Genomic DNA, 22,663 nt, shown 5'->3' on the forward strand with positions numbered 1-22,663 from the left:
GATTTTGAAGAAAGAAATTATATAAATGTGTATATTGACTTTTACTACACATACATCTAAGAAAGCAATAATTCTGTTGTACCATTAAGTGGAAATCATTTATTACATGGCATGTTTACACCAACTCTAAAGAGAACCAAGCCAATTTCTGAAAGCAAAAAAATGAGCAATTCAGTCATGCTGAAACTGTCAACAGACTTAAGACCTGGTGGTCAAATGAAGCCATGGTTAATTTAGGACATGTAAGTAAGCAATTCAAACCTATGAGAAAAGTTCATAATCCTGGAACAATGGAGTCTCAGGTGGTTTTTTATTCTTTTTTGGACAAATTCCTGAGAGCAAGAGACTTGTTAGTGCTAATGAAACGCGAAGAATGTGCTGAGCGGTGTGCCGAGCTCCAGGTCACAGACCTGCCCCCACCCCCAGTTCTGCTGTTCTGAGAGCCCAGGCGCTAACCTGAGGCGTCCAGGGACATGGGCCGGCCCCCGGCAACTGCCAAGGACCAGCAGTGTTAGTTGGTGAAACACACGTGCCCTTGTGATTCACGTTAGAGCCTGTGAGGTATGACTGCAGTGCAGGTGGGGAGGGTCGGAGGCATTGAAATTAGGTCCTTGTTACTCAGTAACCAGTTATGGCCCAAGTGACCGGCAATCTTTGGAAGGATAGTAATTTTCATGACAACTAGTTCTGTGCACAAAAACCAATTGAGGGCAGGATCAATTTTGACCACTGACTGCAACAAGATAACAGTGGCCAGAGAACTTAGTAGAACGGTTTCCTCCTTCAACTTATTAGTATAAATCCTACCATCGCAAATAAAATTTGGCCAGGAGACGAAACTTGCATTTTTTGTGTGTGAAGAAAATGTGTACTTATGTTTTTAAGGAAAGCATAGCACAGATGGAGCTGTATCGGGGGAATCAATATATTTGTCTTGTTGTTCACTATATTTTTGTTGTCACTTCTTTGAATCCGAAATAGAAAGAAAATACGTCCCCAGTGAAAAGGACAGGTGATTTAATATGGAGTATAATAAACTTAGCTATTCACTTCCAAACTAAAGCAAAGCAGTCCATCAAACCCTGAATACTTCACCAGACATATCTGGTAGATAAACTGAACACTTGTTTCTTAACGTGAGTATGATGTTAGTTAATCTAAATAAGATGAGTTTTAAAAACCCCAAAAACTCAAGTAAGAACAAATCCAAATCTAACTCTTTGGGAATGCTTGTATAAATAAAAGCAACATCTAATTAACAATTATACACTCTTTATAAGTGCAAAACAAGGTCCTATGTGGGGAGAGCTAAATTTTCATTTCCACCTAGCAGTCACTCTGAATACTTTATAGGTCAAATGTAATAATGACATTTGCTTCTGCTGCCCATTTTCAGCAATACATTGTTCTCTCTGGAGAAGGTGGTTTGGGAAGTCAAAACACTGCAGTGGGAAACAGTGGCACTGAAGGTAGAAGCAAAAAAAAAAAAAAAAAAAAAAAAAAAAAAGACAGACCTTTGAAACAGGACTTACTGAAATTAACTTTTAAAGCCGAGGTAGCCCATTAGAATTGGCCTTATGTGAGGGCTCTATGGAGCAGTGCAATCAAAGGTGAGTCTCCTCAACAGCATCACGGACACCCCGACTTTCCCTTTGCAAATGCTGATTCCAGGCCTGGCGGGACTTCCTGCCTTCTCCCCAGCGAGGCCACGGTGGCTCTTCTCCTCTGCTGGGTGGGTGCCGGCCTCCAGCTCCAGCTGCTGGTCTCCAGAACGCTTGGGATTCATACAGTAGTTTAGCAGGCAGCATGGTCCCACTGCTTCACATTAATGCCAAACGCCAAACTTGGAACAGAGCTATTCGATACCCTCCCTCCCTCCCACACTGTATAAACAAAACGTGTCAGCTTCCAGCTTACTCCTGGTTCTGGATCAATTTATAATTTGCTTGAGATTTTACATAGGTGCAAACTTTTCCATACGATGAGCCAAAGACTGCAGAGTGCAAACAAAATTTTATGAAATGACTTAGGCGGAGTAGCATCTGACTTGCTAAGAAAGTGACAGGGAATAAACATGTTGGAATATAAATAACCAGACCAATTCAGATGCTCCTTGTTGTTCGGAGTGTTCCATCGCAGGAACCAGAATCAGTGATAATATGGGAATGATTTCAGCATGGCTTTGAGATGGCATTGGTAGAAAGCTCTTCTGATAGAATTAAACAAACATAGTTCTGGTATTTGTGGGAAAAAGACTGTCAGAATTACAACAGTATGATTCATCCTTATAAAAGGGCTTTGATGAATTACAGTTTGATCTAAAATCTGGGAACTAACCTAATCTGGGGATAAGAACCTGTATCGTCAATGTGGCTGTGGGACGTTGTTTCCTTCTCCTGATCTCCTTACAGTTATCCAAACAAATAAAAACTTAAAAAGGATGTCTTACAGTATTTTTTTTTTCTTTCACTCAGCTTCTTACAGCTGCAGCTTCAGTTACTATAATATACTCTACACACTTCAAAATTACATAGGAAAATACCCAGAACAACTAAATAAATAAAAGGCTAAAGAAAACTGGAACAGTACTGCGTCTCCATCTGAGACTAAATCATCCACTTCGGCATCACAGAGAAGGGCTAGGACAATTTTTTTCAAAAGATTTATATACAGGTTTGAATCCAGAAATTAAGGTTAAAAGCATAAATATCGATAATTTCAACTAGATTCAGAATGGTTTTTCAGAAAGATATGATACAACAATTTAGAATAAAACAAAGCAGGCATCGTATTTTGGTTTGCTTGAGACATACATAAGGTGCAAGAACTTCTTCTCTTGAGGATGCTTGTGGGACAAATGTTAGTGTCAATGGTGTTTGCTGGCAGATTAAGGTACACACCATAGCAATATGATTTTCCAATATATAAAAGAATAAGATAAATGAAATGAAAATGGTAGATGGGGGGGCACTACATGTTGGTTGGGAATATCTGTGCTAACAAATATTGTTACCTGAAAATGCCAACACCCCTCACCAGCGGATTCAGGGCATGAGAAAAGCACTAGTATTGAAATCAAGACTTCACTCAGAGAAACAACAAGGCGAGGGTCTAAAGGACTATAAAGCTTTGCAGGATTTCTGCTACTCTCAGTGCCTAACCGCTTAAAAATTAAGCATTTCTACAAAAAGTTTTTTTTTGTGTGTTTTTTGTTTTTTTAAGTATCTGAAAACAGTCATATCCAGTAGGTTGCCCTCCCACCCCACCCCTGCCTAAGGGAAAAGCCACTGAGGTTTAGGAAAAGCAGATCAAGTAAGATATTAATCACATAGAAAAAAGTAATCTTTTGTTTTGCTTCTTTTTAAAAAAGGTCCCATGAATATACAGCAATCTCTTAAGGAAATCTAGTGAAATGTAATTGGAGGATTGAAGGACGGTGCTCTGGCAAAAATAGATCTATTCTAACGTGTTCTAGAGAATAACAAGTTAGTACCATTGTCAAGGTGCATGTTCTGCACCAAACAATTTCTGTTGTTGGTTTTTGTTTTGTTTCATTTTGTTTTGTTTTTGGATTTTTAGCTAATTATAATTTTTAAATCACTGCTAGCAAGTGGTCCAAAAACTCCAACAGCCACCAACATTGGGACCCAGCAATTTTCAAACATTCACTTTGTGTTTTGAAATTTAGAAAATATTAATAAAACAGCATCATAGTAAAAATATTATGCTAAAATCTGGGGCTGCTCACCTGATTTATTTCTACGTGAATGGGGTTAAGCTTTAACCTCGGACTAACTAGCTTTCTAAATCCTTCTTCCTCCACGCCCACAATGTTTATGCATTTTTGAGGACACCATTCCAATGCTCTGCTGTCCTCTTTACCTGCTTTGAAGAAAAAAACAACCCAAACAATCCCTATATTCTTTTCAATTGTTAGTATGTTGTACATATTTTCCAGCACCGAAACTGAAGTAATATCTACAACTATGAAAAGCTAAACCTAGTCAGTACTAATAGAGTCGTTTTTTGTATGGCTATTAGGTCAGATTACGATTAGAAAAAAAAAATCATCATTACAATTCAGTCAAGTATAAATAAGAAAGCTAGATAAAACCTTGTAAACTGTCATCATTTAGAGATCTAATTCAAAAGCTTCAAACTCGAACTAACGCTATCAAAATTCCGCCAGTTTGAAAACCAATAATTATTTGCTGGAATCCAATAATTAAAATTTGGTAGTTTGTGCTGTGATGCAAGAGTGGGGATCTACTTTGTGCTATGGAACAAATACCCTGTAAACTCGGTAGCCTCCGACTAATTTTGATTTATCACTTTGCATGTGTTGCTAGGAAACAAGACACTGTGAATGTCAGGTGGTTAAGTCGGTATGTCGAATGTTCGGATAAGCCAGGTAATCCACTTGGCACTGGCATATGTATGGTTGGTTTTATGTCCGAAAGCAACAAAACACAAAAAGGAAACAAACTTGCAGGTGGATCTGTGACTAAGAATCCCACTCTGGTCAGGCATCCCTCCCTCGGCATTTATTCATTCAACACCTCCTTGACAACATCAACTCAAAATGGCTCTAAAACCTGCAGTGCCAATTAGGCTGTGCATAGCAATTGCTACCCGTCCAGTCTGTCTGGGATGGATGTAAAAGGTCTGTAGCTCAAAGTCCACATGAAGTGAGTGTCTTCAATGTGTTTAGGATAGTGAAGTAATACTAAGGTCACTTCTGAATAATATTTTTCTTTTTTTGTTTGTATGAACGATCCATTGGTCACATAGACCCCTGTGTAAAAATAAAAGAATCCTCAAGGCATGAAAACATCAGTAATCTGTAATCTGTAGGACTCTTCCCCTGTCTGGGAAAATATTTGCCACAATTTGCCCCAAGCAAATTCTTCTTAGTCACTCAAGGCTAAGAAGAAAACTCAGCTTGTAAGAATTGTAATTTTCTCTCTCTCTCTCTCTCTCTCTCTCTCTCTCTCTCTCTCTCTCTCTCTTTTCACCAGCAAACTATCACTCTGGTGGCAAATATAAAAGTGCAGAATATATGGACCACGAGGCCGAGCATACACCGCTAACAATGGTACATGTGCCTGCCCGTGCTGCTTGGGGGTCTCTGGAACAGGCTTTTTAATATTATTCTACAATATAAATGTAGGTATAACCTATTATTAAACCATCTTAGAACTTAAATCTCCATGTACAAAAAAGACTAAGAATATCTAATAATAACTAGTGCAGTGCGTCAGTTTTTGTTTTTTTGTTTTTTGTTTTTGTTTTGAAAGAATAACTAGGTAATATACGAAACTAGTTTCACACTCTCCGGTTGGTAAAAGAGACGCTGGATGAGCTACAGTAAAGGCAGCCTTTTACCAAGTTACCACCTATTACCGTCAAAAGCCTTCAATAGAAAGCAAAGCTCCAGGATCATTCTGTTTCTGCTCATTATCAGACAGATAACCTCACCCTCAAAGACTCTGGGTTCCAAAAGAACAAACGGGCCCAGGATGCTAACTTCTGCTTCAAGTGAATCTGGGCCGTGTAGGGCAACAAGCACTTGTTTGCAGTCTATATTTTCCACCACATGGACTCACTAGCATCCCTCCGTAAAGACAAGGCTAGGGTAGTAGGTAAAGCACAATGTTTTACAATTAAAGGGCGCTTCACTGGTCAGCGCAGGAAATAAGTACAGGAGCCTGTGGCATTTCTTTTGGCTGTCCATCATGGGTGAGCGGAGTGGACCTCTGACCTCTGCAAAACAAGAGGAAGAACAAAAGAAATCACCCACTTAGAGTATGTTATCAGACACAGGAGAGGATGATGAGTAACCAATAAGAGCTTTCCAATATCTTGTTTATAACAGCTAATGTTGACTTGTTACTGATGCTATTTAAACTGTTAGCTGCTGCTTTTATTGTTTTTTGAAAAACTTCTTATCTCAGTTCACCTCACATGACTCAACAACACACTGTGTCCCAAACAACCATCTCCATTTTGCAGAGATGAAATCTGAAGCACCAACAGATTTGGGGCAACTCCCTAAGAAGTGGAAAACTTTTAGTCAAGGGCAGTGGTTCTAAGACAATAGTCTCTTGATCCACTGATATTAAAACAGGACCCATTCCTTTCCTCAAGCTGCCCAAGGGGAAAATTCTCCTCTACTAATTGATAACCTCCAGGATTATTTCCTAAGACATATAATAATATGTCTTTATTTTATTTATTTATTTATTTATTTATTTATTTATTTATTTATTTTGGGGGGGGGAGGGGCAGAGACAGAGGGAGACCGAGAATCCCAAGCAGGCTCCATGCTGTCAGCACAGGGCCTCTCATGTGGAGCTCAAACTCACGACTTGTGAGATCATGACCGGAGCTGAAACCAACAGTGGGACACTTAACCAAGTGAGCTGCCCAGGTGCCTGTAATATTAAAACTTAAGTGTAATTAAAGCAATGGCTGGAGACCAGAGGCCTGTGACCCTAACACAAATGAATGAAAACACTGAAACCCTCCTAACTAAAGAAAAGTCTCACAGGCACATGGAGAGCAAGAGTGCAAGGGAAGAAGGTAGGCAGTGACTCGTCTTTAAAGTGTGAGAAAACCCGCACAATTTGGGTAAAATCAACACGTGCAGAGACAGAACTCTAGACAAGACAAAAAATTCAATAAATAACCATCATTTGGATTGAACTACACCAAACTTAGCCGATTTTTATTCTGCTTTTGTTTAATGAGTAGGAAAAAATTTACTTCACAGTTGTAAGAGAACCCTTCAAATTCTTGGTTAATTTCCACAGAGCTTCTCATTCTAAAAAGACAGGTTTGGGCACCTCCCTGACATTCCCCAACAGGCCTACCAAAGACCAGACAAGGTGCGCTCACTGCTCGGCCTACAGTGGTCTGTGTTGCACCAGCGCTGGGCTGAAAATCTGTGATGCAGCAGCAAGGCTTCCAGTGGCCTGACCCTTTCCACATCGTATCTTCTTCAGATGACACGGAACAAAAGCAGCTTTTTAGAAATTCAAATTATACCTTTTTTACAACTAAATCCAAGTTTCTTTCTCTTGATGCACACACACAAAAATAATGTAGATAAATTACAACATTTGGGGATTTCAGAATCCAATAATTACTTAGCCTCAGATACTAGGATTTCAGAAAAACAAAACATGTGCTATAATCAAACCTCTGGATTAATCTGTTCAGTCATGTGGGGATGCTGTAAGCACCAACTGTTCAATATGTTCAACTCTTTGTTCAAGAAAGATGAAATTAAAATGCCATTTTTTTACCTTTATGACTGAATATGTAACAATATTACAAAAGCTAAAAGAATTTTAATTAAGTATTGAAAAAAGGAAACAGAAGAAGAAAAAAAAGTGAAAGATGAAAAGTACAGTATAAAAAAAAGAGCAACAGGGACAGAGAGCAACTAGGGTGAAAGCCCAGTTTAATTAGAAAACAAAAGCAAAGGAGGGGGGAGCCCAGAATGGCTACAAATAACGGATGCTGCCGTTCCCAGCGTAAGGGTCGGTGAGACTCTTCGTGACTTTCTAGGACACGACAGATGATTGCTTAAGCAGCATGCCTGAGCAAAGGCAAAGACACCGGAGTTCAAAGACCTTAGTTCAAATCTTAACTCAGTTTAGATGTGGGTTCTTGGCAAGTTAATGGTCTGCAGTTTCGTTAAAAAGGGATCAGAAAGACCCACCCGGCAGGGCTCATTTTAGGACTCAGTTTAATGAGCTTTCCCCTTATGGAAGTCCTAGTAAACAAACAGGCTCTCAACGAAGGTTTATTCCAACTTCCTATTTCCTGCATTTTGCAAAACTGCCTTTCTATGTCAGGTTTCTGAACCTAACATTATGATTTCTCCTGGCAAGAATGCAGGTAATATGTTTCCACCCCAACTCTGCTCATCACCCTCAAAATTATGAACCTAGGTGATGCGAACACAATAGTCAATGGGTGTGCAACCCAGGTAAAAGTACATTAAGCCTGCAGGTAGATGGCAGTCTGGAGGTTCTGCTTTAACAGGTAAGAGCCCTTAAGGGGGATCTGTTTCTGTAGATATTAAGAACACTAACCATTTATGAGATTGATAGTAAGATTCTAGTATGCAATATTGTTCTGTCCAATAGGAGATTTAAAAAAAAGAATCTTTTTTCTATGCTTGCTAGTGAACGTAGGTGGTCATACTTTAAGAACATCTCATCTATTCATTCACCCATTCATTTTTTCATTCATCCATTGATGTAGCAGGAACTAAGGAAGCTGGGGATGTGAGGATTAAAACCAGCGCTCTGCTTTCAAAATTCAAGAGACAGACATATCAAGGAATAATTACAGCCCAGTGTGGCAGCTGGTCTCAGAGAGCACGTATAGAAAGTATGCAGGGACTTCAGGAGGGAGACACAGAGCAGAAAACAGGACTAGCGACGGAAGGAGAACCAGGAGTTCGAGGAGACAGGGAGGCACACAGGCAATAACCTGGCTTATCCAGGTGGCAGCGACTGATCCCACGTGATCGCAGGGCAGAGAGGAGAGTGGGAAGGTTTGGTGAGGCTTTCTGCTGTTGCAAACTGGAAGTCATGGAAGGTTGGTTAACAGAGCCAGGGTGTGACCACAGTTGTGTCTGGAAGGGGATGCTGGCGGCAGCACCGGGTGACTGTGTGGTAGACCTTGCTGAGCCCTGCATTATGATCCTCTCCGAATTTTTACATTGCCTTTTATCTGAAATTTATGGGGACACTTAGTAACATGCGGGCATGCATTTCATTCTTCTCACACGTGTAGGAGTCTGTCCTCTGTATGAGTGGAGATATCTGTGCATGATCTCCTTCAGAGATTTGAGCAGATTTTAACAAGGTCTGTCAGCATTCTCTTGCCGTTAGGCACTTACAGTACACACAGGAAAAGGAATTTGACTTCTTGGAACTATCTAGAGGCTATCTGTGAGGAAGCACTAGAACTGTAACATGACAGGTAAAGGGCCTCCTGAACCTGGATGTGGAAAGGGACAATGCAGCCCAACAGGAGGGTATGGAAGTTGTGCTCGATTTAAAACTTTTGTACTGAAGATGGAAGTCTGGGAAAGTAGCTCACCTGTGGGTAATCTACTTTGAATAAAAGTACGAAATACCCAAATTTACAAATGGCTATTTTTGCTTTCCCAAAGGATCCATTAAATAGTAGAGTCCCAATTATACACGTAGAACTTTAATATACTTTCTGTGAGCCTTTACTGAGTTCAAAAGCCTTTCAGATTTATGATCTCATGTTATCCTTACAGCTCTGTGATTCTTTGGGGCTATCATTATGCTCCATGGAAGATGAGAAAACCAGACCGAGAGAATTGACTTTGTAGCAAACTGACAGTTAAAGAAAAATCCAGACCTTCTGCCGTCCATGAGTCAGATGCCAAGACGCTTTTTCCTGACCACAGTTTTCTTCCACTCCCATCACGACTACTGCCAACACCATCATTAACCAGGGCATTTACCATGTACCAGCACTGGGACATTAGTTCATTCCAAATAACATCTCTATGAAATGAGTGTCACTTACACCCATTTTATAGAAGCAAAACTGAAGGATAGAGAGGTGAATGATCAATCTTGCTCAAGACCTTGCAATTTACAGGTGAAGGATGTAGGGCTCAAACCCAGCTCTGAAGCCTGACCTCGAAGCTCCAACTTAATGATTAGAGAATATTGCTTCTCTGCTCTTTCAGGTTTTTATGGAAATGAAGTTTAGCCACAGGATAGTATATTTAAAATGCAATACCTGGCTGACTATATTATATTTTCCCACACTGCTAATTAGGACATACACTTTTGGAACATGTCACATAACTTGCTCTTGAACCAAGTCTCGTGAACCCCAAAGCATTGTGAAAAAGGCCACAAATCACATCAGAGAGAGTGATTCGGCTTCCACGTTGCTCTCTCCATCCCTCTTCCGTGCCCAGGAGTGAGGATGAACGGGACCCCCCAAATCCTGGGGGAGCACACCACTCACCTGTGTACGTTCTCCATGGCGGCCACTTCAGCCAGCGCGGCGAGACTGAAGAACGCAGACACGGCTGGCATCTCCGGAGTGCTGCTCCGTGTCTCCGCGGCCTCAGTGTTGTGTGAGCAGTCATCACTGCAGCCGGACTCGGTCACTTTAGGGAGATTCCTCTGCAGTTGTTCCTTTGGTTTGTCATCTGTAACGACAGGGAAATTGATCACAGGAGGATCACCATGTTCTCTTCAGAGGAGGGACACAGAGAAAACTCTGTGCAGACCATGTGAAATGAGCTAATATTCTTTGTTCACTTTTGTCATCCATCGAATACCAAGGCTTTTATCAAGGATTTTCTGCTCCCACGGTAACAAAACTCTTTTATTAAGTTCAGTTGCAACTATGGACAGTGCTATGCCCTGAAGCTAGGTGGAAGAGAAGCTGAGTTTTATTCAAGGTCAAAGAACAGGTCAGTCTCAGAGTGAGAGGGAAAAAGGGGCTTTGGCCAAAATAAAACCTATGGGACTTCTGCAAAGGGGCCTGTGGATGCTGTACAAAGCCCCTAAAACCCAAGTGCGCAAATGTTTCTGATGAAGCCGTAGGATGCCTGCAATGGCAACTTGGACACTCGGTACGCTGTGACACCAACACTTAGGATCACCAGCACTGAACTAATCCCAGTGAGATCCCAAGTTGTTATTTGTGTTCTGAAGACCTACTGGAAAGAAGACAAAGGGCCCCCTGGTATTTACAAAGAGGTGCTAAATGCTATGAAAATCTACCTGCAGGGAAGGAGTACACTTTCTAGATTACATGGCCATTATAAAGGAGGAGGAATCTTTATCATGGTTTTTAAAACATTTTAAAAATAGAAAGCAACTGATAAAGAACATAAATGTCCTATACTAGGACATGGCAGTACTATGTGCTTTTCTACATGAAGGTAATATTTTCTACGTTCTTCCACTCTTTCTGTAAGTGAAAATGAGGCTATAACAACTTATAAAATCAAAATCACAGGGGCACCTGGGTGGCTCAGTCAATTAAGCATCTGACTTCAGCTCAGGGGTTCATGGGTCCGAGCCCCGTATTAGGCTCTGTGCTGACAGCTCAGAGCCTGGAGCCTGCTTCAGATTCTGTGTCTTCCTCTCTCTCGGCCTCTTTCCCACTTGCTCTCTGTCTCTCTCTCTCAAAAATAAACAAACATTAAAAAAAAAAAATCAAAATCACAGAACAGAACCCAGAGTGGAAAGGGAAGCGGCAACAGGCCTGCCGGACTAAATATCAGGAAAAATAGATTCTAGTCCTTATCTTCTACCTAAGTAGTCCACTGTATTCAAAAACCAAACCCTACGTCTCTGATCTTCATCCCTTATATAAATGGGGGTATTTAATGCGCTTTACTGCCCTAACAATCTGCATATGCTAAACACAAAAAAATGTGCACAAAACTCACTAATTGTCCTCCTATTCTATTTCAGCAATGAATCTTTATTTGCAATTACATTAACCTTAGTCAGGTATTTTAAAATATCCCTCTCAAAAAATACTCATTTAAACATTTTTTTAGACATTTTATTAGTTTTTCATCACGATAACTGTACTCTTTACTCCCCATCACCTGTTTCATCCATCCCCCCACCCACCTCCCTCTGGTAACCATGAGTCTGTTCTCTAATAGTTAAGTCTGTTTCTTGGTTTGTCTTTCACTCTTGTTTTTCCTTTGTTCTAAACATTCTTTTTCTATTTATAGAATTCATTATGGACCTGTGTCCTTTTTCTGGAAACTGTATTAGGGAAGGGGGAGGGATAACTCAAAGCTGATGGAATGAGATGCTGGGGGTGCTGAAAGGCAGAAAAAAGGCAATAACAGCTAAGATCACTAATGACACCCCAAGATCTGAGGGGATTGCTCAGTGTCACTCTCTGACTCCATTACTTAACTTGGGTCCCTCTGGCAATTCTGCTGCCATGGAGGCCATGAGAAACAGCAATAGACCACAGGCCGTGACTGAACATGGAGAAACTCACAGTAAGTTCAGATGTAGTTCAAGATTAGCCCAGAAAACTCAAGAAATCCAGGAGCATTCTCAGGCTCCCTCAGTGGTCTGAGTCAGCTTTAGAGGAAGGACTGGATGCTTTCTAAGGTTCCTTAATCCATTGGTTGAAATATTTGATAATATGGTTTGTAGTGACTTAAACAATGAACCAGGACGAAACACTGATTCAGCTAGTATTTTTAAAAGTCTAGGATCTCTGGGAATTTACTTAATGAAGACTATTTTTGTGCATGCTGAGAAAGAGAAGGAGAAACACACAGTCCTAAAAATTACCTTTCTTTTCTAAGAATGCTTTTGGAAAAAGAGCTGTGATTTTAAAATGTGCACATTTTGTACATTTGGGAGTCTGTGGAAAACTAGCTCTCAAGGAGATCCAGAGAAAGAAAATGTTACTATGATCAAACCCACAGAACAGACCCCTTTTCCAATGAGGACCCATACTTGGCTTATCGTCATTTGCTGGCCAATAGGGCCATGACAGTCACCGGCTTGCTCTGGTTATCTCTCATTTAAGGCTCCCTCTTCTTACCCAAAGTACCTCCTGCTGGTGACACCCGGCCATCTGCTGTCCTGACAAGGTGAGTGATCTTGGTTTTCCTTGCTTTTCTCTTTTGGCTGCCCACCAAGGGTTCTTGAGTTGTTGTTGGCTCTGGAGTGTTGGGAATGGATAGGGCATTTTTAACCTTATGAGCAGGCTCTGTGGTGTTTTTGTCTTCTGAAAATATGGCTGAAATAGGACAGACAGATCATATATGATTACACACAAAAACACAAGACATCAACATTGCTCTTGGAAAGAAACATTTCTCAATGTCCGAGCTATCTGAATGGAGAACCTAAGAGTTTTCAAAGTACTGATGAGAAAAAGAAATAAAACACTACCCGTGATTTTCAACCAAAATACTTATTTATGTTTGCTTTGATAAATTAAGTACACAGGATTAAGATGCCCTCTCTCTCTTTTAACAGAATACTGAACCAAGAGGCCATCAGAACAACATTTTCTAAGAGTTTGGATCTCGCAGGTTGGTGGGAAAGATAGCATATGTGAATCTGAGTGAATTGTGTCCCAACAGACTGTAATTTCTACATGTGGTCGGGGTCCCTATTTGAGATTCCCTTGGCCACCTAGTCTGGAGAAGATAATAAACAAGTTTCTCTTCTTCTGAGGACACTGAGATTAATTAAATATGTGCTTCTTTTTTATTTTTAAGTTTATTTATTTGTTTTGAGGGAGAGAACATGGGGGAGGAGTAGGGAGAGAATCCCAAGCAGGAGCCACACTGTCAGCGCAGAGCCTGACACGGGGCTCGATCTCACAAACCATGAGATCATGACTTGAGCCAAAATCAAGAGTCAGACGCTTAACTGACTGAGCCACTTGGGCTCCCCAGATATGTGCTTCTTAAATTCACAGTTATCATTGGGACATTTGTTTTCCATCACCGGGCTGGACTGATCAGAAAAGAAACTGTGAGGCCTGACCTTCTTTTACCCGTATAGAATGCTCAGGAAGGACGTGACAAGACACTGGTGATGCTAGCATGTAATGAAACACTCTGTCACTGAATTCTAGAAGCAGGGAAAGTGCTCAGTGCGATAACTTAACGAAGTACCACAGGGCAGCAGGGCTCCTGGGAAGGTTTACTTTAGCTTCTCCAGATTCTAACTGTAATTGCAGTAAGTCACTCAGCAGCACACTCTTGTACCTAAGCATCACTGCGTCAAGAGTGAGAAGCACACTTGCTCCCAGCTCGGCCAGGCTGGGGGTGCCTGTATCCCTTCTTATATCCTCATTTCTTCAGGAGTTCATTCTCCTCGCTCCCAGTTTAACAGTGAGACAAGTAGGGGCGCCTGGGTGGCTCAGTCAGTTAAGTGTCCGACCCTTGGTTTTGTGAGTTCAAGCCCTGTGTCAGACTCTGCACTAGTGGCACGGAGCCTGCTTGGGATTCTCTGTCTCCCTCTCTGACTTTCCTTCACTTGTGTGGTCTGTCTCTCTCAAAATAAATAAATAAACTAAAAAATAAAATAAAATAAAAGACAAGTAAATGTAGATAGGAGTACAGCTTTTAAGAATATATACATGTAGTCCAGTTTAGCAATTGGAACTTTCTTTACTTTTTTTAAATTCCAGTGGTCTGTAAGGGCTTTTAAGCAGGGAAGGGAGGCATCTTTCCATTTTAAAGCCATCCAATCTCTTAAGACAGGCACAGAAACAGTTTCTGACAAAGAGGGGAGTGTGGCTCTGGAAGTCAAGGTCTGACATGACATGCTTGGTGCAAACTGAACTGGAGGAGAAAACTGAAGGTGCTGGTCAGCAGGTGGATCTGGAGGTAGACCCTGGAAACACAACAGTATGTAGGGCACAGGAGGGAAAGAAAGCTAAAAGAGAGGAGGAGAGCAAATGAGAATGATTCAGGATGTGAAAAAATGCACATGCTGGCATAAACACTTGCATAGGCTTCACTTAACAATTTTCATCTAGGTCTTTAATGAGGTTAGGTACATCCTGGAGAAAGGAGGGCTATGAATTTGTAAGATCTTTGCCCTCAAGAGACTGATTCCAGCTTTCCCACTCCAAAACAAGTGGGAAATCATTTCAATTACATCAAAAGAAAGGATATAAGGCAGAACTCATACCACGATTTGTGGCTTGGCCTTACCTCAATATAGCATAATAGATGGCTATGTGGGGAACTGGCTTAAGATAATAGTTATTAAAAAGAAACTACTTGGCATTGCTCCCAAATATCTTTTCAAGCAAGTAATCAAAAATTAGGAAAAAGGCTCCTTTTACATTATAGATCTGTACCCAGGAAACAGTCTTGGTGTATTTATACTTTGATATTTAGCTTACCATAGGCCAGTGCTGTTATGTATCTTAAGATTTTTTTTTTTTTAGTTTAAACTTCAATAAAAGCTGCCAGCAAAATAAAAGATAATTTGGTTAGAATGCTCCAAGGAAGAAATATTCCATGACTCTTCATTAGCCTTGAAATTCAAAGCCTCATATAGGTATAAAGAAGCTACAATCTGAGTTTACAATGAGCATAAATAGCCTCTATTAGATATTCACAAGCTTCAAACTTTATCTAGTTTCTTATCCAGATCCATCAGTTGTCCCTTCCAGTTAGAGGGGGGAATGTTAATCACCCCTCCAGTATGATCACAACATTATAGACGGCCCTTCCAGAAAAAGCACTAACCTCTTCCCTCTTCTCCTTCCTAGGAAAATCTAGAACTTGTGGAAATAAGGATGTAGCAGGGTTACAAAGATGAAGGGTGAATTACATCAGAAGAACTGCTTACAGAAAGAAGGAACCCAGGAGGTCAAAGAAAAGACCAAGTGGTTTAGGAGAAGATGAGCTAATTTCTACACAAAGACCTGGATTCTACTCTTGATTTTTTAATTTATTAACTGCAGAACCATGGGTCTCAGTTTCTTCATGTACAGATGGAGGTTGGTCTAGATGAGCTCTAAAGGATCCATCAGCCCCAAATTTCTTTTCATGTGCTACCCAGAATCAGGGGCCTAGGCAGCCTCCAGCCAGCTCCAGAATCTTAAGGTGAGGGATAAGTACGCCCTTGATAAGGACAGTTAGTTCTCTTGCTTGTGGTAAACCTTCAAACGGTTTCATTTCTTTTCAGTAGTTGCTCCATTTCCTATATATTCCAGATGAATTGGTAAAAACACAGTAAGAAGCCAAGGGGATGGCTGCAAAGGGATTGCAAAAGGGAGGTAGAGTAAGGCCTAACAGCAGACTGGGACCAGGGGAAGCTCAGAAACCAGCAGACAAGATGCCGGGGCATTGAAGGGAGACTGGCCAAGAGACACGAACAATCAAAGTCCCAGAGGTTGGTGTACTAGGACACAGAAAAGGAGTGAATCAGGTTGCAGGCCAACTGGAAGAGGCAAAATGTGAGAATATGCCGAAGATTCTCAAAAATCCCCAAAAAGGAGGCAATGTCACCTTTCTAGATATTGTCTCCTCTAAACTTAATGCCAGATCAGGAAGCAATCATGGGGCCTGCAGATCATCCACATTTGAAGAGGTACGTGATGAGATCTTGTTAGAATTTGGAAAAGGGAATAAGGGTGAGTCTGCCCCGTGCTTTGACCCAGGAGCTACCTATCCGCAAAACATCCTGTGCTGTCTGGAGGCCAGGACCAATGATACCCTTCAGGGTCAGCACTCAGAAAGAACCCTATCCTAAGAAGAAGAATTGGGGAAGGCAGGTAAGGCTAAGTCAAAGAAGTGGTTGTGTGGGACACGACAGTACATCTGAGCCCAGCAACGTTAGCAAAGCAAAGGAAGGCCTGGTGGTGAGAGACAGGAAATGGAAAAAGCTCAGAGAGAAAAACAGCCTGAAGCTGAGCACCAAGGAACAGCAAGCCAGTTCCTTCTTTGTCCTTTCCGCCAGACTAATGGAAATGTGAGAAAAGAAAGGCTTTTGTCCTCTAAAAACAAATTAGTCATTTCTCTTTCGGCTTGTAATTGAACACACAAACCTACCCAAGCACTGCAAAACAAGTCCACAGGGCTAGTTTTTACACTCCATGATAATCATTAACACACTTGGAGCGTATCATCTGAGAGAGATAATGTGAGCTCACTCCTGGAGCAACATGAGGAATGTGGCAATAAGAGACTGTCTTGTTTTCCAAACTCTGCTCCCAAAATGTGGGGTAAATTTTTTGAGATAGCAGCACTGTGCTTGTACTGAACCTCAGGAGTCCACCAAAGTGCTCCAGAGTCATGAATTCACATTCCAACGAGGGGGATCAAACTTGCATTGAAATTATTATAGCCAAATCTGGAATCTCACTGCCTTTGGTTGGCCTCCCTTGAGTTGAAAATGTAGTCAGATGCTGAATGGAACACAGAAAAAAGAATCAAATGAATGAGTCTTATCTAAGATCCCAGGAGACCTTGCTGGAGTTACATAGCAACTCTTTTGAACTTGAGAAAAGAGATCAAGGTTCGTCTGAGTGTTGTGGATCATGTTTGAAAATTTAACTCTAAATACTTTTTCTCCCCTGTAATCGTACTCATATACTGCAAAGGGAACTAATCTTGAGATTTTTAGTCTAAGGTTCGAGTTGTTTTATTTTTTTCCTTTTAAGATGCCATTTATAATAGCATCATCTGAGCCAAATGAGGGGCTCAGGTATGCCTGAAAATCCCAAACTGTAAGCCGCCAATGTACTTTAGTGGAAAGAGTGCTGGTTTCTTCCCTTCCCGCTTATGTTGGTCAGGCTTCATTTCTTTATCACGTATTTGGGGCTAATAAGCCCTCCTGAATTCACTGGGTCTCCTGCCAAGATTAGTTTTAGAAAAACTATTGTGAAAGCCCTCAGGAAACTATAAAGTAATATTAAGTATTAATTATCATCATCATTATTATGACAGTTAGAAACCTCCAGCTTAAGCATGAGCACTGGACACCGTAACTTGGTAGAAAGATAAACACAGTGGCAGATACAAGTCACCCTGGTTTATCTGAAAAGTTAACCTTTAATTCTAGGCTGATAGGCAATCTTTTTTTATGATCTGCAAAAGTTTCAAGAAATGGCTTGGTGATTTTGAATTTTAAAAGCATAGGGGAAAATGCTTAAAACAGATTATAGGCTTAGCATTTAAACGGCAGATGTGATTTCTAAGCACCTAAAGATTTCTGATATTTTGGGGAAAAAATGAATTTTGGGAAAAAAGTTATACTCAGCATGATGCCAAGAAAGCAGAGTAAACTTTAAGTCATCCCCTCTGAACCAAAGTCTGGAACAGCTCACAGGTGTGTGCCCTCAGTTGAATGAACTAGTATAGGCATCAGCTACGAACAACTCCTGTCTAACCTCTGCCTAGGATGGCCAACATGTATTAAAATTCTCCCAATTAACAGTTTCATCTTCCGTCCTTATGTATTTGTACTCTCCCCCAAGGTAAAGTTTTAACAAGCAATGGTATGACCATAGGTGAAAGAGGATGAAGTAAAGGGCCTAGATAATTCACAAAGTACACAGTCACCACCTGAACAAGGAAATACAGGGGAAGGTATGAAAATAAATAGCCACTTTAAATTACTGGTAATTTCTGATACACAAACGGATTCCTTTTTTCCTGCCCACATAAAATGAATATGCACTCCATGCCAAGCAATTTTCAGTGCATGTTCTTCTAAGTTTATGATGTATTCATATACATTAATGATAAATATAATAGCACCAATAATAGCTCTATTCCCACTAAACCCTTGGGACTGCCTAGAAGACTGAAATTGATTTACTTTTCTGCCCCCTATAGGGCAGAATTAGGGCTGCAGAATAAGGTAACTTTCATCAACCCACTTCATACCATGGTAATAATGCAAGGAGGAGTGGGGAAAGGACATCTGAGGTTGATGTATTACTACCTCTCATCATTCACCCCAGCCCTAAACACACGCATCACACACACACTTGGTACCCATACGGAGAGTGAACCTAGTGAGGTTAAACACAATTTGTCCCGCTGAAAACTGCCCAGTAGTGGCAGATCTAAGACTAACACCCAGGTCTCCTGATTCCAATCTGATTCATTCTTTCTACCACAATGCACGTGCTATGATACCATGTTCTACATAAGACACAGTTTCATTCTTTAAAAAAAAAAACATTTAGAACAGTATCATTCCAAGTAAAGAGTAATATGGTCTTAAGTGCCTCTTAGACTTCTTTGACTGTTCCTCAGTGCCTTACATTTACCAAGTGTGAGCAGAATATATCTTTAAAATACACAAGAGCTAATATATATCACATTTTGGATGTTAGCATTTAATGCTGAGACCAGCACAACAATTCACATTTGACTGTGCCAGCTAAGAGCACAAACAATACTCTGGAGAGGTGGTGAATGTGAGGTAACAGGTCAGAGAACAGATACACTGCTGGCAGTTTTTGTAAAAGTGCAAGGACATAAAAGCAGACATCTGGCTCACGTGAGCTGTTCCTACCGAATACAAACAATTTCATGTTTGTTATAAACCCAAGTTTGAATACTTTTGAGAAATATCTTTAACATATGAGTGTTTTTCATAAATGACTTAGGCCAAATGTGCATTTTAATTATTCTCTCTTCCAGGATACAAATGAGAGTGTATCTGGGAATCAAGAGATGTGGACTTCTTCATTAAGTTCCCCTTTCTGGTCATAAGTAAATCAAAGAGGTTGGACTTAACGAGCTTTAAGATTGCTTCTAGGTTTTAAATGAAGCGACTCCTGATTAAGTGCTACCAAAACGTTCAGCTCCTTAAAAATGGCTACAATGGAAAAAAAAAAAAAAAAAGAGGAATCAATGGGAAGAAGAGGGCAGCTACCTACACATCACAGAAATGAGTACTCACCAGAGGGTTCAATATTTAACAGAAAGTAGGTACACATCACAAGTAAATAGGGCTGTGGGAAATTTTGAAGTAAAATCTGCACCTAGGAACTGTAACGTTATGTTAATCAACATGGAACTTTCCTTGGCTATCCATAAGCCTCTGGAGCATTCATTAGAACATATTTAGGGGTACTGAGAGGTGGGCTGGGCAAAGTTCAGGACAGGAACGCTGCTGACATGCCCACGTCCAGCCAACCAGGAAAACCCTATGCTGGCTCTATTCTGACTCCTGTAAGCACCTGCCTGCAACATGAATGCAATATTGAATATATTTAATTATGGGAAACTCTAATTTCTGGTGAATGTGGTTCAAAGTTTTAAGTGCCCCCCTTGACAAATTAAGCTCCACAGGACATACTGCCTGACCCTTAGAAGGGTCAAAAATCTGTCAGTTGATTTGAAAATTTAAAACAACACAATTATGAGCCCTCAGGTATAGTGCTGTTGGCTGAGCCTATATAAATTATGCCTCTTTAAACCTTTCCAAAACAGACTACCCGAAATGATACAAAGGGTATTGCTTCTTTTACCTTCTGTAGGGTGAATGGCATCCAAGAAGAGTTGCTTATTTGACCATTTGTCCCCACTTCCTAAAAACAATGAGAGAAAGAAAGTGAAACTCTATTCCCAGGATAGACACATACACTATAAAAATAAAACTACACTTAAGAACTTATATAAGACACATTATCACACAAATGAAGCAGAGTTTTATTTTAACTATTTAATTTTCAAAATGACATTTGCCAACTAAAATAATCAGGCTATACAGGAAATGGATTAAAAATAAACAAATTCGCCTTTTATGAAATCACACTGCTGGATAATTTCTATGACTTTAACTAAGATAACTGAAGATCAGTTCAAAGGGAATGATAAAAGCCAACATTTTTACCTGAAAAGTGATGTTTCTCTACTGGAAGCAGAGAAAAAAATAGTAACATACAAAACTAACAGGCTAGAGTGGAGGTGAAAATAAAACCCAAATTAAGTAAAAGGTTACACATAGGAACACGGAGGCACATATGTCTACACATGGAAGACAGGTGCATTTTAAGCCTCATTCCAGAAACATAAAAGGCTTCACAAGTGGCCATGCAAGTAGAATGCAAATGGGCATCGGATGAGTAGGCTCATAGTCACGAAGTAACATGCAGGGCGATGCTAAAGAAAGCCTAACTTCCAGGCCACGTGGCTGTACTGAACCAGATGGGAACATTTGTCTTTTGTGTGAAAGAACAGGAGTCCTGAACTATGAGAAGGCAGAAATCTTCAGATGAGCCTTGAAGAGGTTCAAGGGCCCATCAAAATCATAACAATAAGATAGATGCTCAGAGTGAAGAGATGGTGGAGGGCAATGCGTCTCTAGTGCCCTCTGGAAATAAGTTATGTGACTGAAGGGGGTGGGAAGAGTCTGGCAAACGAAGTAATATAGATTGGAAAAAGATAGGTTACGACTTAGGAGTGGAATCCTCCTAGATAAGAATCCTCAAGGGTCAGAGAGAGTACAGAAATGGTGGCACTTTCATATGAATAGGGAACTCTTAAGGTTTCAGGAGATAGGAAAACGTGGTCCTGCTTTGATGGCTGCCAAACATGAGAAAAACAAGAAAAGTCAAAGAAAATAAGTGGATAAGAGCTCAAGAAGACTAAGTTACAAAATGCACCAAATACGGATGAAAACAAAGCAATTTTAGGATTCATATGGAACGCTGAAAATAGAGACATTACGGGATTTGAGTAGGAACCCAAGTGAAGGAGATCTCTTTGCAATTAGCTGTGGAGTCTAGAAATAATGAATATGCCTGCATTAGGAGCCGATGACACTGAAGCAAGCCAAGGGGAGGAAAAGGCAAAGGTGGTGCACAGAAGCGTTACTCAAAGATGGTTCACAATGGAGGTGGCCAAGAAACCTTGATGGAGGATGGAAGGCACCAATACCTTTTTCCGGAACATTAGGCTTCTCCTTTTTGTGCTTATATTTGCTGACAATTTTGTGGAATAAGTTCTTTTTCTGAGACTGGAAAGGACCTACAGACAATATTAATATAAATATATTTTAAATTCACAATGTTTCATAAAACAATACTGTGTGTTCCTCAACAATTACACCCTCCTCCCACCTATGGTAGAAGCAAACTGAGTCACAAGAAAGGTCATCTTGCATATTTTTCTTTACTCATAACTAGTGCTCAACACCCTTCCTTAGGCTTATTTAAAACCCGGTGAAATTTTCCTTAGCAATATATTGGGCAGAAGCCCCTAGTAGGGCTGGGACTCCTTAAGCAGAAACTGCAGATTTAGTGACTAGAGACAGACTACAACCCATAATAGCACAGTAGTTGTACTCTTCAATAAAGATTTAGATTCCTAAATCTAAATATCATGAAGGAAAGGATGGCAGGGGCATTTCTTCTCTTCTTAGAAACTGGTTTTCATAGTAAGAACAGCAATTTAGGACAATAATTGGCCTGTTAGCATCAGATAGCTTTCTAGCCTTTTCTGTGGTTATTTTAGGAAGAAAACCTGCTTTAAAGATAGAGAAATATTTACCAAAAAAAAAAAAAAAAAAAAAAATCAGGGCGGGGAGGGGAGTCTCAGATTGTATCTTTGTTTTCTTAAAGAAAACAGAACTAAGATTTTCAATCACCAATTGGAAATGTCAACGGCAGCACTGACCTCCCCAAAGCAGGTTTCTTTCTATACCCTCTGCATATTCCTATGTGAAACGGACTCAAATCATTTTACATAACTTCTGTTTGCTCATCTGTAAATGGGGATAACGCTAGTGCCTAACTCAAAGAGCTGATGTGAGGATTTAAAAAGTTGGAGACTCTATAAGCTGCCCCTGTTGCACCTACCCACCTGCCAATATCTGCACCCACACATGCTGCCCTCCTGCCAAAGGCAAACTATCTACACTCCTGCCTAAAGTATACAATATGCTGGCTTTTATGTTTGCACATATCTGCAACTGTCGCCAATTTTAGATCATTTTTACTACCTCAAAAAATCAATCCCATATCCTGTAGCTACCTATCACCCTTCCCTATTTCTGCATTCCCTCTACCTCTAAGCAACCACTAATCCACTTTCTGTCTCTAAAGATCTGCCTATTCTGGTAACCTCATATAAATGAATCATGTAATATGGTCTTTTGTG

The 22,663-nt window shown here is 40.5% G+C and overlaps 1 protein-coding gene across 1 annotated transcript in view; it reads right to left on the reverse strand.

The window, feature by feature from the left end:
• Positions 1–770: 770 nt before the first annotated feature.
• The window catches only part of BBX (BBX high mobility group box domain containing), a 282,384-nt gene continuing 260,491 nt past the window's right edge, over positions 771–22,663 (reverse strand). The window contains 5 exon segments of the mRNA XM_030330629.1: positions 771–5,763; positions 10,036–10,222; positions 12,610–12,807; positions 20,032–20,091; positions 21,443–21,532. Coding sequence (XP_030186489.1) covers positions 5,676–5,763; positions 10,036–10,222; positions 12,610–12,807; positions 20,032–20,091; positions 21,443–21,532 — 623 coding nt within the window. The 3' untranslated portion in view covers positions 771–5,675.

This window comes from Lynx canadensis, chromosome C2 (genome assembly GCF_007474595.2).
Source record: "Lynx canadensis isolate LIC74 chromosome C2, mLynCan4.pri.v2, whole genome shotgun sequence".
NCBI classification, from domain to species: domain Eukaryota; kingdom Metazoa; phylum Chordata; class Mammalia; order Carnivora; family Felidae; genus Lynx; species Lynx canadensis.